Genomic DNA, 13973 nt, shown 5'->3' with positions numbered 1-13973 from the left:
TTCAATTCATGAAATTATTGTAACTCGTTTTGGAACTCACTGAGTTTTTTAAGAAGTACCATTCTAAATTCTCTGTCATATTTCTATGTCTGTAAGCTTATTTTCTGGAGATTTTTCTTTTTCATTATGAGATGCCTTGTCACCTTGGTTGTTCATGGAGTTTAATGGACTGTTTCTCTGCCTGGGCATTAATGGAAGTGTATTCTGCTGTTTTTCCAGAAAGAAGGTTATATAAAGGTCTCTCTTTAGCCTGTTGCAAAGAAAGCGCTTTTCTTTTGGTTTCCAGTAGGTGGTGTCTAAGCCTCTTGGATCTCTGCTTTATATAAAGCCTTAATAATGCCTTTTTTATTTTCTTGTAGATATTTAATCATACTTGCTACCCTCAGTTTCAGTTCCTGTCAGTGTCAGCAACAGTCTCGGCAGTGTTTTCTCAGATTCCCCTGGGGCTCTGCGGTTATCGGTCTCGGATGGGAATGGGGGAGGGGCCCTTTTGGTTGGGGGTTAGGGGCTGTGGCTCAGCCTCGGTTTTGCAGCTGGGGCTGGTAAAAATCAACTATTTTTTCTCAGCCATCCCCGCTTCTCTGCCTTCTGCCCTGATGACTGGGCCCTGCTGCCAGCCGTGGGGAGCTCGCAGCACTCCCAGGCAGGGCTGTTCACGGAACCCACCACACCTTCCCTCCTCTCCCTCCTCCTGCAGGGAGCTCCAGGGGCTGAGAGAGGCAGCTTCTTTGTTTCTCCCAGTCTACCGCCCACCACTCGGGATTCTGATCTGTGGTAGCTCTTATGTGCAGATCTCACACTCAGACATGCTGGTGTGCAGTTTGTGTGTCTTTTGTTGAGTTTTAGATGTTCAACTTATTGTTTCAAGGGGAGAGATCTGTTGTTTCAAGGGGAGAGATCTCTCACTCCTCCATGTTTAATCCAATTTCTTAAATAGATTTTTTTAAAGAATGATGCCAACATTGTAGTTCCCTACGATCTTGTATTTCCATGTACAAACCCCCATTTGACAATCACCACTTTTTGAAATTGAATGGAATGTCTTCATCCTTTGTTATCTTGTCTACTGAAATTTTTCAAAGTTATTTTAAACTACAGTGAAATTCTATTATTGTTTCATTTGATGTTATCTTTAACTTTCCTGCCTCATAAGTAACATAACTCAGTGACTTACTAAGTAATTTACTCACATATATATTCTTTTGTTTTTCAAGTTGATGCCCAAACACATGGTATCTCGTCTTTGTGAATCTAAAAAGGTTTGTGCGGCAGCTGATATGCAGCTTCAGGTATGTACAGACATTTGTTCTGAAGTTTTCCAGAGTAACTCTTCAAAATAAATATGTAACTTTAAATTCTTGCCAATGCTACACGTTTATTATAATAATTATGCTTCTAAAACATCTTTCATCTCAGTTCAAAGAACTTGACCAAAATTGACTCATTCAATCCTCACACTGTCCTTATGAAGTAGATGTTAAATAAGGATATTTTCTATTTTCAGTCTGGAAAGTCAAAGCTTGGAAAAGTTACATGACTTCTTCTAAATCATACATTTCAGCAACCAACTTCTATATTTTTATTTACTTCATATCTTTTTTTTTTAATTTATGTTTTTAGAAGTTTAAAGAGTAATGATTATTAGTTTTCGATAATAGTCAAAACCAATTTTATAGGTTTTCAGATAAAACTGGAAAGATTTGATGAACCATCTGGATGTCAGGTCTACATGATACTAGATGTTTATATTATTTGTAATTACTGAGATTGTTTATGGAATTCTTACCCTTCATCAGATCTAGAGAGTTACATAAACATAGCCTAAACACCTACTTTTCTTCTCAGGCATCTCAAAATACTCACTTTATAATGATCCCCTTATCTATTTAAAAGTGTAGCCACTCTTTAATGGCTTTACACTTTTGTAAAATTCAATCCCTGGAAGGTAATGAATAAGCCGTTTCTGTTGTACCTTAAAAAATATATTTCAGTGAAAAAATGCCTACTGTAGACAAAACCACGAATTTACATTAGATTCACATTATTTAGTGTCTATTTAGTTAAAAAAGGATTTCTGAATTATTTTTAAAAAGTAACATTTCTTGGCAAAAAGTATTTAGATTTGCTGATAACTATATCAGATGTCCTTCATTTAAAAGCCTTAGTTATGGCTTTCTTTTTGAACAATTGTTCCAATGATTTTCTTTTAAAATTTAAAACCAATCTTTCACTCCTCTTACCTTCCAAAAAGAATAAACTACTAAGAGAGAGATGGTGGGAGGATTGCAGAGAGGGAGAGAGAGAGACAGAGAGAGAAACTCTTTCCAGAAGAGCCATTTATGCCAGCTTTCATATTATACAATAGTCCCTTATACCGTGGAGGCAGACAAGAGTGGAAAGGAAATGAATCGTTTCAGATTTCTAGGGGAGTACAAGCAGTTTTAAAAATTGTGAATTTTTCTTGTCTTGCAGTGTTTTGAAAAGAGGCTCTTATTTTTCTGTGACTCTAAGGATCTGGTCCCAGGCATGCTCGACACCCTGGGTGGGCATATAGGCTCATCACTTCAGAATTGTTTGGTTTATTAGCAAATGAACATGAAATGCATGCCCATTTAATTTATCTTGCTCTCTTTTTATAATTAAAATAAAAGTCATTCCATTTGTGAAAGGCATAATTGAAAGAACGAAGCTCTTAAATTCTTATTTGTTTATAGATTGGGGCAAAAAAAAACCCCTCAGTTGAGGTTAGGATTTAAGAGTTTTAATTCCTAATAATTTATTCTGTTAGAATATAGACAAGACATGGATGAGTAATTTAGGCTCCTCTGATCATCTTTACTCATTGTTACTCATTATAGAATATAGAATTGAAAGAGCTGTGTTTAGCTATATGTTTAGATTGCCAGTTAGACTAAAGCAATGTTTATATTTAGGAAATGTCTGTATTTTTCTAGGGTAGGTTTAAACTTGACTTTATAATTTAGAACCATAATTCTATATCTAGATGAAACCAGAAGCTAGAGGTCATTTAAATTTTTTCTTTTATCCAAACTAATCCTCACTTCTTTTCAAGTTAACAGCTGCACATTCTCTGCAAATTCCATTTTTGAATCAGAAAGATACATAATTTTGTGTATGTCAGAAACATAATTTTGTGTCAGAATTTTTTCTTTAAAAGAAAGCATTTTCTACTTCCTTGCTTCAGGTGAACTTCAAACAATGCCATTGTTCAAGTCAAAAGCACTTTATCTTTACTTTAGATTTTATGCAGATTTCCGTTTTCAGAACTCTGTAAGCCACAGATTCATGTTCACACTTTTTCTGATGCCTTTTTCTCCTGTCATATTTCAATGGCCTACGTCCTCTCCTCGGAGGTGAGCGATCCTTCTCTCTTGTTCACATCCTTAAGCCAGGATTGCACCTGCACAGCAGCTGCTTTCTTTGTACCTCTTGATACCAGGTGTGGGGATTGACTTGGCCGTAGCTTCAGACTCTCCAACAGCTGCACCAAAATTCTTAGTAACATCTGTCCTCACCAGATACTACGTCGCTATTCCTTTCTCACCTCACCCTACCTATTTGTATTCTTTCACTTCTTGTTACAAAACTAGGATTCCGACCATTTCATTTCTCTCATTTAAGATACACAAGATTCCAGGAAGAAACCAAGCAGGATTTCTTAGGTCCTGGGGGTCACAAGTTGTGACTTTATTTTTCATATTTCCAAATATAGTTATTGCCTATCATAGAGCGAGGCAAAATTCCAGTTTTGTAGTCACAGATTTAACTTACTACACTGTATGTAAAGAGTACCTTTCAGATAAGATTCAAAATTCTCTAAAGCTTTCATCGTGAAATTTTGACCATTGACGTGGTCTTAAATGTTGAACAAAATACATCTCATGCCATATACATCTGTATTTGTGAATGTTTTCAATTGTGATTTAAAATGATGATTCTGGTACACTTATAACATCTTTGGGCAGCCACATCTTAGCTATAAGGATGGACTATCCAAACTAAATAGATGTTTTCATCTGTCTAGGTCTTTTATGCCATTTTGGATCAGATCTACCATGGGAAGCATCCTCTGAGGAGGTCAACCACAGACATTCTCAAGGAAACACAGGAGAAGTTTTATGGCTTACCATACGTTCCAAACACTGTGAGTCCAGCGTGTTGATCCTGTTGTGTGCCATTAAATGGTTCTGCTAGTGTACCCATCAGCAAGTAGGTCGTGATGACCTTCGCCCTTACAGATCCTTACATCTATACAGAGGTTTCACATGGAGTTTCACATACTAGAAATTGCCCGGCTCGTTTAATGTTTCCAACCATCCATTTACATGTGTGTATTTTACTCTGGCTAGCAGTGTTCTTGTAGATTCCTAGGTAAAGGGCGGTGGCGGGGCGGGGGGGTGGCGCAAAAAAAATATTGGTGTTAGTCTGCATTCTTTTTCATTATTTTTTTGTAATGAGAAAAATGATTAGCGACATAAAATGAATGAGATTATCAATCCCTAATCCTTTTCACTGCAAAGGGAATTAACATTTATCGAATACATTATTTGTTTCAGGGATTGTAATAGATGTTTTACACATCTTACCCCATTTAATGCACTGCCAGGATAGAGGGCAGGGGTATTATTACCATATTAGATTCCAGGCTCTGCTTTGCAAAAAAAAAAAAAAAAAAATTAATCTCAAAACAGCCTATAAATTAGATAATATCCCTCTATTTGGGGGCTCATATTTTGGTTCATACTCATTATATGTCTTGTCCAGGATCATTCGGGTAGTAAGGGATTATGTTGAGATTCGTCACCCACTCAGAAGGCATGCTTTTTTCAGTGCTCCAGGTTCCTACAAGGAAGCCAAGTGGGGTGGGAAGACCTTGGCTGGTGCAGTTAGCAGTGTGACTGACTCCTTTACATTACTCAGGACTCTCAGTTGCAAGTGACAGAAACCCTGCTCAGGTTGGCTTAAGCAGAAGAGGGAATTTGCTGAGTCTTATAACTTAAAGGCACAGGCATGTATTGGTTTCAGGTTAAGTTGGATCTAGTCAGTTCTTACACAGTATTGTGAGGAGTGTTATTTTTCTTTCCATTTCTCAGCTCTGTTTTTCTCTGAATTCGTTTGCTTCCCAGGCAGACCGCCCTGATTAGGCGGCGTGGTGGCTACCAGTAGGTCCAGGCTTATCTCCTTCTAACTTAGCCAGTCTAACAGAAAGAGAACTCATTTTAAACTGCTCTGTAAACGGTGAAATACACGCAAATGTGATTTTATTTGTTTCAGTATTGGATGCTAGCACATGTTATGCTAAGAGGTTAAGTTAATCAGTAAACTCTAAGTGTCCTAACACTCAAAGACGCATGGGAATGGTTCCTATTTACCAGACCATGTGAAGTAATGGGCTATTTTATCTTCATAATACTCTTATCAACCGTTTATGATTGTCTTAGAAGCTTAATCATCTGTTCCAGATATATAATGCTAATCATACTCCATACTTGTTTTTGATCTTATATGTAATTTATTGTTCTCATACTGTGTGCTGTTGAGCTGTGGATTTCCTTATTAGTAAAAATTTGTAGTAATAAGAATAATCTAACTATTCTTCAGTGGAATAAACCATAATAACAATTGCCTAGATTTTAATAACTTTTCCAGTTTACAAAACATTGCCTGATTCACAAGTTTTTCTGCTTGTGTGTTTTTATGCTCATTTTATATTCTTTGCTTTTTTACTTAGTTTTAAAATGGACGTGACTTATAATTATTAGGGGACATAAAGAGAGAAACCCATAGTAATACAATAATAGTAGGGGATTTTAATACCCCACTCACATTAATGGATAGGTCATCCAGACAGAAAATTAATAAGGAAATAATGACCTTTAATGTCACCTTAGACTAGATTGACTTAATAGACATTTTTAGAACACTTCATTCAAAAACTTCAGAGTACATGTTTTTTTTTCAAGTGCACATGGAACATTCTCAAGGATATGTCACTTATTAGGCCACAAAACAAGCCTCAATACGTTTAAGAACGTTGAAATCATATTAACATCTTTTCCAACTGCAGTGATATGAAACTAGAAATCAACTACAGGAAGAAAACCAAAGAAAAGTTAAATACATGGATACTAAACGACATGCTTTTAAACAGCCAATGGTTCAAAATGGACATCAAACAGGAAATCAAAAACTATCGAATGAAAACGAATGAAAATGAAAACACAACTTTTCAAAATTCATAGGATGCCGCAAAAGCAGTTCTAAGAGGGAAGTTCACAGGCCTACCTCAAGAGACAAAAAAAATCCCATGGCAACAATCTAACTCTGTACCTAAAGGAACTAGAAAAAGAACAAATACGACCCAAAGTAAACAGAAGGAAGTAGTTAAGATCAGAGTAGAAATAAACAAAATTAAAGTAAAAAATGGAAAAGATCAATAAAACTAAGAACTGGTTCTTTGGAAAGATAAACAAAATTGACTAGCCTTTAACCAAATTCATCAAACAAAACAAAAAGAGAGCCCAATTAAAATTATAAATGAAGTTGCAACTGATACCACAGAAATATGAAGAATCATTAAAGAATACTATGAACAATTATGTGCCAACAAATTTGACTATCTAGAAGAAATGGATACATTTCTAGAAGTATATAACCTTTCAAGACTGAACCAGGAAGAAATACAAAATCTAAACTGATTGATTGCTAGCAATTGAAGCAGTAATAAAAAAACTCCCAACAAATCAAACTCTGGGACCATATGATTTCACAGGTGAATTCTACCAGACATTCAAAGAAGGATTAATGCCTGTCCTTCTTAAACTATATCTAAAAAAAAGGAATGAACACTTCCAAAGTCATTCTGCAAAGGCAACGTTACTCAAATACCAAAACCAGCCAAAGAAATTACAAAGAAAAAAAATCATAGGCCAGTATTCTTGGTGGACATAGATGCAAAAATCCTCAACAAAATATTAGCAAATAAGATTTAAAAATACATTAAAAGGATTATACACCATTACCAAGTGGAATTCATCCCAGGGATGCAAGGATGGTTCGATATCTGTAACTCAATCAATGTGATACATCACTTTAACAAAATAAGGGTAAAACCACATGATCATCTGAATAGATGCAGAACAAGCATTTGACAAAATCCAACATTCTTTTATTGTAAAAATTCTTGACAAAGTGGATATAGAAGGAACAAAGCAAGTTAAGGCTATATATGAAAAACCTACAGCTAATATCATACTCAGTTGTGAAAAGCTGAAAGCTTTTCCTTTGCGACCAGGAACAGGACAAGAATGCCAGCTGTCACCACTTCTATTCAACATAGTATTGGAAGTCCTAGCCACAGCAATCAGACCAAAAAAAAAAAAAGGAAAGAAAGAAAAGGCATTCAAATTGGAAAGGAAGAAGTAGAAGTCTCCTTATCTGCAGATGACATGATACTATATATAGAAAACGAAAGACTCTACCAAAAACTATTAGAATAAATGAATTCAGTAAATTTGCAGGTTATAGAATCAATATACAGAAAAATCTCATATTTTTATACACCAATGATGTATGATCAGAAATAGAAATTAAGAAAATGATCTCATTTACAGTTGCCTCAAAAAGCATAAAATACCTAGGAATAAACTTAACTAAAGAGGTGAAAGACCTGCACTGTGAAGATGTGGAAGAAAGAAACCAAAGAAGATACAAGCAAATGGAAGGGTCTATGCCTTGTTCATGGATTAGAAGGATTAATATTGTTAAAATGTCCTTACTACCTAAAGCAATATATACATTCAGTACTATCCCTATTAATATACCAATGACATTCCTCTCAGAATGAGAACAGCTAATCTAAAATGTATATGGAATCACAAAAGACCTCAAATAGGCAAAGACGTTTTGAGAAGGAACAAAGGCAGGTATCATGCTTCTTGATTTCAAACTATACCTCACAGTTACAATAATCAAAACAATATAGTACTGGCAAAAACAACAACAACAACACAAACAACAAAAACGGATATATACGTCAGTGGATGTAACACAGGTGCCCCAGGCCTGGAGCTTGCACCCGGATTTGGATATTCCAGAATAACCACCAGGAGGACCAGAGGGGTGAGAAATGCCGTTTGTTACTCATGAGGCAGGGAAGCTTCAGCAGAGGCTGGTCAGAGCCTCAGGAATAAAGCTGCTGACCAAGAGCAAGCAGAGTTTTTTATGCACGCAGGCAGAGTTATCTCATCGGGAGAGTAGCTGCCTTCTGAGACGAATGGGAGCAAGATACTTGGTGATAGGAGCAGACAACGTCCATGGGAGCAGCAGGAAACGTCCTCGGGAGGAGGCACCGCTGAAAGCTCTTCATGCACTGCTTCCTTGGCTGCCTGTGGGGCAGCTATCAGCTGTGTTCCGAGTTAACCCTACAGTGGAATAGAATAGAAAGCCCAGAAATAAATCCTCACATAATATGGTCAATTAGCGCACGACAAAGGAGGCAGAGACAGTCTCGTAAATATGCGGTGTTGAGAAAACTAGACAGATATGTGTAAAAATGAAATCGAATCACTTTCTTACACCATATATAAAAAAGGAACTCAATATAGATTACAGACTTAAATGTAAGACCTGAAACCATAAATCTACTACAAGAAAGCATAGGCAGTAAACTCTGTGACATTGCTGTCAGCAGCATCTTTTGGGATATGTCTTCTCAGACAAGTGCGACAGAAACAAAAAGAAATGGGGCTACTTCCAACTAAGAAGTTTTGCACAGCGAAGAAAACCATGAAAAAATCGAAAAAACAACCATACCGAACGGGAGAAGATATTTATGTGGAAATGATACATCTGTTAAGGGGTTAATTTTCAAAATACATAAGAAAAATATATAGCTTAACACCAAACAAACAAACAAACAAAAAAACTAAACAACCCAATTAAAAAATGGGCAGAGGACCTGAGCAAACATTTCTCTAAAGAAACCAACAGACATATGAAAAGATGCTCAGCATCACCCTCATTAGGGAAATGCAAATTAAATCATAACGAGATATCACCTCATAGTTGTCAAAGCGACTGTCATCAATAAATCAACAAACAATATGTGTTGGTGAGGATGTGGAGAAAAGGGAACCCTCATACCTGTTGGTGGGATTGCAGCCACTATAGAAAACAGTATGGAGTTTCCTCAAAAATTTAAAAATAGAGTTGCTGTACAATCCAGCAATTGCAAAGAAAACAAAAACACTAATTTGAAAAACGATATATGCACTCCTATGTTCAGCATTACTAGTAACAGCCAATATATGGAAGTAACCTAGATGTCCATCAGTAGATGAATGGATTAAGAAAATATGGCACACACACATAGGAATATTATTCAGTGATAAAAAAAAGAATGAAATCTTGCCATTTGCGACAACATAGATGGACCTAGAGGCCATTATCGTAAGTGAAATAAGTCAGAGAAAGACAAATACTGTAAGATTTCACGTATATGTGGACTCTAAAAAAAAATAAAAACAATGAATAAATAAAACAAAACTGAAACAGACGCATGACATAGAATACAAGCTGATGGTTGCCAAAGGCAAGAGGTGTAAGGTATCAGAAAATATAAGTAAACAAAAAAATAATAAATACAATGGATGTGACTTACCCACCACTATTTGTAATGGGAATGAAGGGGATGTAGTTCTGGGTAGAACCCACTTGATGGTCATCAGGAAAATGGGTCAACAGTTTGTGGCATTTTCATCATCTAGGATACTATTCTGCAGTAGAAATTGAAGAACACAGATTATAAACTATAAACAGGCATAATGTAAAGTAACAAGTGTGAGTTTCAGAAGAATTAAACCATGTGCATTTATAATAAAATTCAAAATTATATAAAATTAAGCAGTACGTTATAGAAATATACATATGTAGTAAAATTATAAAGAAAATTGAAGAAATAATTAGCACAAAATTCAGATAGTACTTACCTCTGGAATAAGGAATGGGATCACAGAAGTCTTAGAAATATTTTATTTCTCCAACTGCTTTGTAGATATATGATTGATAATTTGTCATTCTTTCTACCCGATTAGTAGAAATATATTCTTGGTATGTAGAAAATATTTGTAAATGTTAAAAGTTTATTCTGGGTGTGACGTATGGGGTGAAGAATGGATTTAGGGAGACCAGTTGGCAAGTTATTCAAAACTCCCTGGCAAAAGCCGATGGTGGCTTGAACTAGGATAGCAACCATGAAGGAGGAAGGATTGAAATGGGCCTGAGAACAGTGTAGAAGGTACAGTCAGTGAGGCCAGGTCGTGGACTGGGCTGATGAGTGAGAAGTATGACCGAGAACGACCAGTAGGTTTCCAACAAGAGTTTTGAGTGGAGGGTGGCTTTAGCGTGTCTTCCCATGTAGAACAAAAGAATGACAGTTTCCCTCCTGTAAACTTCTCTCCAGAAATTGTTTCCCTCAAATGAATTGTTATTCTCTCAAATTAAACAATGAGAGAAAGACAATACAACTAAAACAACAACTCGCGGAGGATTCATAACGTTTACAGAGTCCGTACGAATTACACGTACATAATGTATAGACAGCGATTACAGAGGTGTCTCTATGAGCGTTTCTCTAAGTGCGTTGATAATTCCCCTTGGGAATGAAGTGTCCCGTCAGTTATGTTTGAGAAATACTGGCTTAAACAACGTTAAGTGGCTTTACCGCAGGGCTTCTGAAATCTGCAGTGTGCTCGGGACCATTTGGAGTGCCCGGTGCTCTGTCCCCACCGTGGCAGCAGCCGCGTCGGGCGTGATTTGGAAAGCTCCTCACTCACAGTACTCTGCAGTGAAGTTGCATTACTATCGAACAGGAGCAGCTCTAGCAACCTTCCACAGTAAGTAAGGGATGCTTAGTTTTCGAGTGAATAAATAGCCTTATTATATCAGCAGTTTATTACGATTTATGTGAGTGCAAGATCACCCTGTATAATATATACACCAGTTGGATATGTACCTTTCTTGCAGTTTCATCTAATGGAAGTTTGATGCTAACAGCCCAAAAGCTGCTGCTCAGTTGTAAATAATGGGCCACTTTACCACATGCTCCGTAAGGCTAGACTTCCACTGTTACCTTTCTCTTGGATTTAGTGCAGTGAGTCTGTTTTGTTTCTATATTGATGACCATCTCTTCTCCTGAGAATATTTTATTGCCAAGTGATTGTGCATCCTCCCTCCTCTATTTTTAATTCAGAGAGTAGAAAATGCCGTATTTTTATTTTTGTAGTATCCCGGGTTTATATTTTTACACTGTTACTCACTTCTCCAAAGCAGCTGAGACACAGTCACATGTGGAAAGGTCTGGGATGGAACCTTTCTCTGATCTTACGATCCTCCAATTCTGTCATAAAGAGTGTTTCTCAAGTTCGAACCGTAAACAGCTCACTCTGCTGATACGGACAACAGTTTGTAAGGTTTGTTATTGAATGATGCTGCTGTATTTCAGTGTTTTGAGCTAATTTTGTAGACTTGTGAATTTTGGTGGTACGTCTCACAGACGTTCTTGGAGAACAGTGTTTTCTGGATAAATCTTGATGCCTGTGAGATCTTTGTCCTTGACCCATTCTAAGTGAAAACAGGAATGTGCATAGAATAAGGAAGTTCTGAGCACGAGGAAGTCCTTACTTCATGCAGATGCCATAATAACGTCTGGGAAGGTCGACTTTCTCGTCCATACAGTAGCAAATGAAACAGACCAAAATCCTTGCACTCGTGGAGCCTATGTTAGAAACAGCTTGTTTGGGGGTGTGGCTACCTAGTCGTTGTTATGTCCAGCTATCTGTGGGACATTTCATTATCAAGTAAAGTATTTCTTGAGCCTCTCAAATTGCTTCGAGTTGTAAGCAGGTGGAGTGAACATAAAGGTTGAACAGGCTGAGACAGGCCGATGCTAATACAGCTAAAACGAGAATGTGCTGGGACCGTAATTTTTAATTTCCAGAGAGAGTCTGTTTCCCTGAAATATTCACGAGAAAAAGAGGTGTCTGTCACATTCTCATCACCAGGTTCCTGGGTTATTCCTCATCCTTGCTGACGTGGTGACTCTGCATCAGTGAGCACTCGTGGAGGCACAGCACAGGCCAGATGCTGGGGGTGGAGCAAGCAGGTGCACAGGGGGTGGGGCAGAGGGGACGAGTAGTTCACGGCCCTCGGCCAGACCTCAGTATCTGGTGTGTGATAGGTTGGGCGGTGGCGCTGAAGGGGGAGCAGTGGGACTCCACGGTTTGCACAGGGCCATCTGAGGGGATGGGTGTGGCATTCAGTGGAATGTGGGATATGGGAGGGGTAGCTGCTTTGTAGGGTGAGGGGTGCAAAAATGAATGAGTTTCGTTTGAGGGGACGATAGGATAGCCCAGTGGGGATGCCTGTGGGCCGTCGTTGGATCAGTGCTCTGAAGCCCAGCAAACGGATCGGAGCTGGAGCTCTGTGCGTTGAGGACTGAGCAACCTAGAGAGTGAGAGATGTGTGTCCTGGACAGCAATGAGCAGGGAGACCTGCCGAGTAAGAGATGGGGAGGTCTGGGGCACCCCAGGGCAGCATTTAAACAGTGGGTACACACTGGGTCAGCCGGCGCGGCTGTAGAAAGAAAGCAAAATTTTAAACATATTATTTTCTCTTCTGTTTCTACTACTACGATTACAACAGTATGATACTCCGCTCCGTTCTGTTATGTTAGGGTTACATTGACTCTGGTAGCTTGGAACATCATGATAGAACATTTATTTTGGATGTGTGTTCTGAGTTCCCAAATAACAGACTAATAAATGAACTTTTCGCATACAATTTATGTGTAATTTGAGAGCTTCTCATGTTGAAATTGCTCAATTTTTAGAGCAGATTCGTAAGCTGACATTGCTGTTGTCATGATTATATGTGCAAAGGAAAGTAACCACTAATGTACCAGTTGGGAGATGGAGTGCAACCAGTGGTAAACCCAGTTGTTTCCATAGTGCGTTCATCCCAGCTCAGCTTTCAAAGAGACCGCTTAACCATGGAGAAGGGCGGGATGGAGATGAAATCAATGTAATGGGGGAGTGCAGAGAGATTTTGAGAGGACTCTGACCATATTTACTATGCCGTATGGAGCTTTGTTTTGTTGTTGTTTTTTAATAGTCTCAAAAAGAAGAAAAATGAAAACAAATGCATTGCTACACATAGTTTGAGTGTTATGACTTTGATTTATCACTACTAGAGTTTATTTTCTTTCCTGTTTACTTGACAATCAATTTTGAAGAAAGTCTTTCTTCAAAATATATATGAGTGTATGTATATATATATGTGTGTGTGTGTGTATCCATATCTGACATTGGTACATTCAAGCAGATTAAATATGTTTCCCTATTTTTATTTTTAATATATTTCAAAGATTTTCATGGATTTCACAATTGTAGTTCACTTGTTAATAGAAAAAATTGTATCACAGCTTATTGACCTCATGTATCATCGGGATTGATGATTTTATTTAAAAACTTTAATTTTAAAATAGTAAGATAAGAAATACTTATCTATTAAATGACTACCATCTAGACTGAAATGGCAATCAGATTTTTTTCCAATTAGGTATTTTTTAAGCAAGGCTGGTAAGAGAAACCGCGATCACGTGGGGGTCTTTACCTAGAAATCCGAGGTCTGCTCTGGACCTGTGCTAGTCTTACCTCACACTTGTTCAGATGTTGGTTTAAAGAATGGCATAAAGGTCTCTTTTTTCCTAATGTGTAAAAAAAAAAAAAAAAAAAAATCTGTCTGTTGAACAATAGAACTAGAGCCCCAGGGTAGTTTTAAAAAAGTTCATCATTCTCTCTCCAGAGAATTCAGCTTAAATTACTTGGTAACGCCCCTCATTCCTCCTATTTAGTTTTTTTGGTTGTTTGTTTTGTTTTGTTTTGTTTTCCTGG

The 13973-nt window shown here is 37.5% G+C and overlaps 1 protein-coding gene across 2 annotated transcripts in view; it reads left to right on the top strand.

The window, feature by feature from the left end:
- Positions 1-13973, top strand: part of MIPEP (mitochondrial intermediate peptidase) — a 156718-nt gene that overhangs the window by 84839 nt on the left and 57906 nt on the right. For both annotated transcript variants that reach the window (XM_039873047.1, XM_039873046.1), the window contains exons 15-16: positions 1215-1289; positions 4046-4165. In XM_039873047.1, the coding sequence (XP_039728981.1) occupies positions 1215-1289; positions 4046-4165 (195 nt within the window). The remainder of the gene's footprint in view (positions 1-1214; positions 1290-4045; positions 4166-13973) is intronic.

The sequence above is a fragment of the Pteropus medius genome, unplaced genomic scaffold, assembly GCF_902729225.1.
Source record: "Pteropus medius unplaced genomic scaffold, Ma_sr-lr_union100, whole genome shotgun sequence".
In the NCBI taxonomy this organism is placed as follows: domain Eukaryota; kingdom Metazoa; phylum Chordata; class Mammalia; order Chiroptera; family Pteropodidae; genus Pteropus; species Pteropus medius.
The sequence above is the reverse complement of the archived record's forward strand: the minus strand, read 5'-3'. Positions and strand labels throughout refer to the sequence as shown.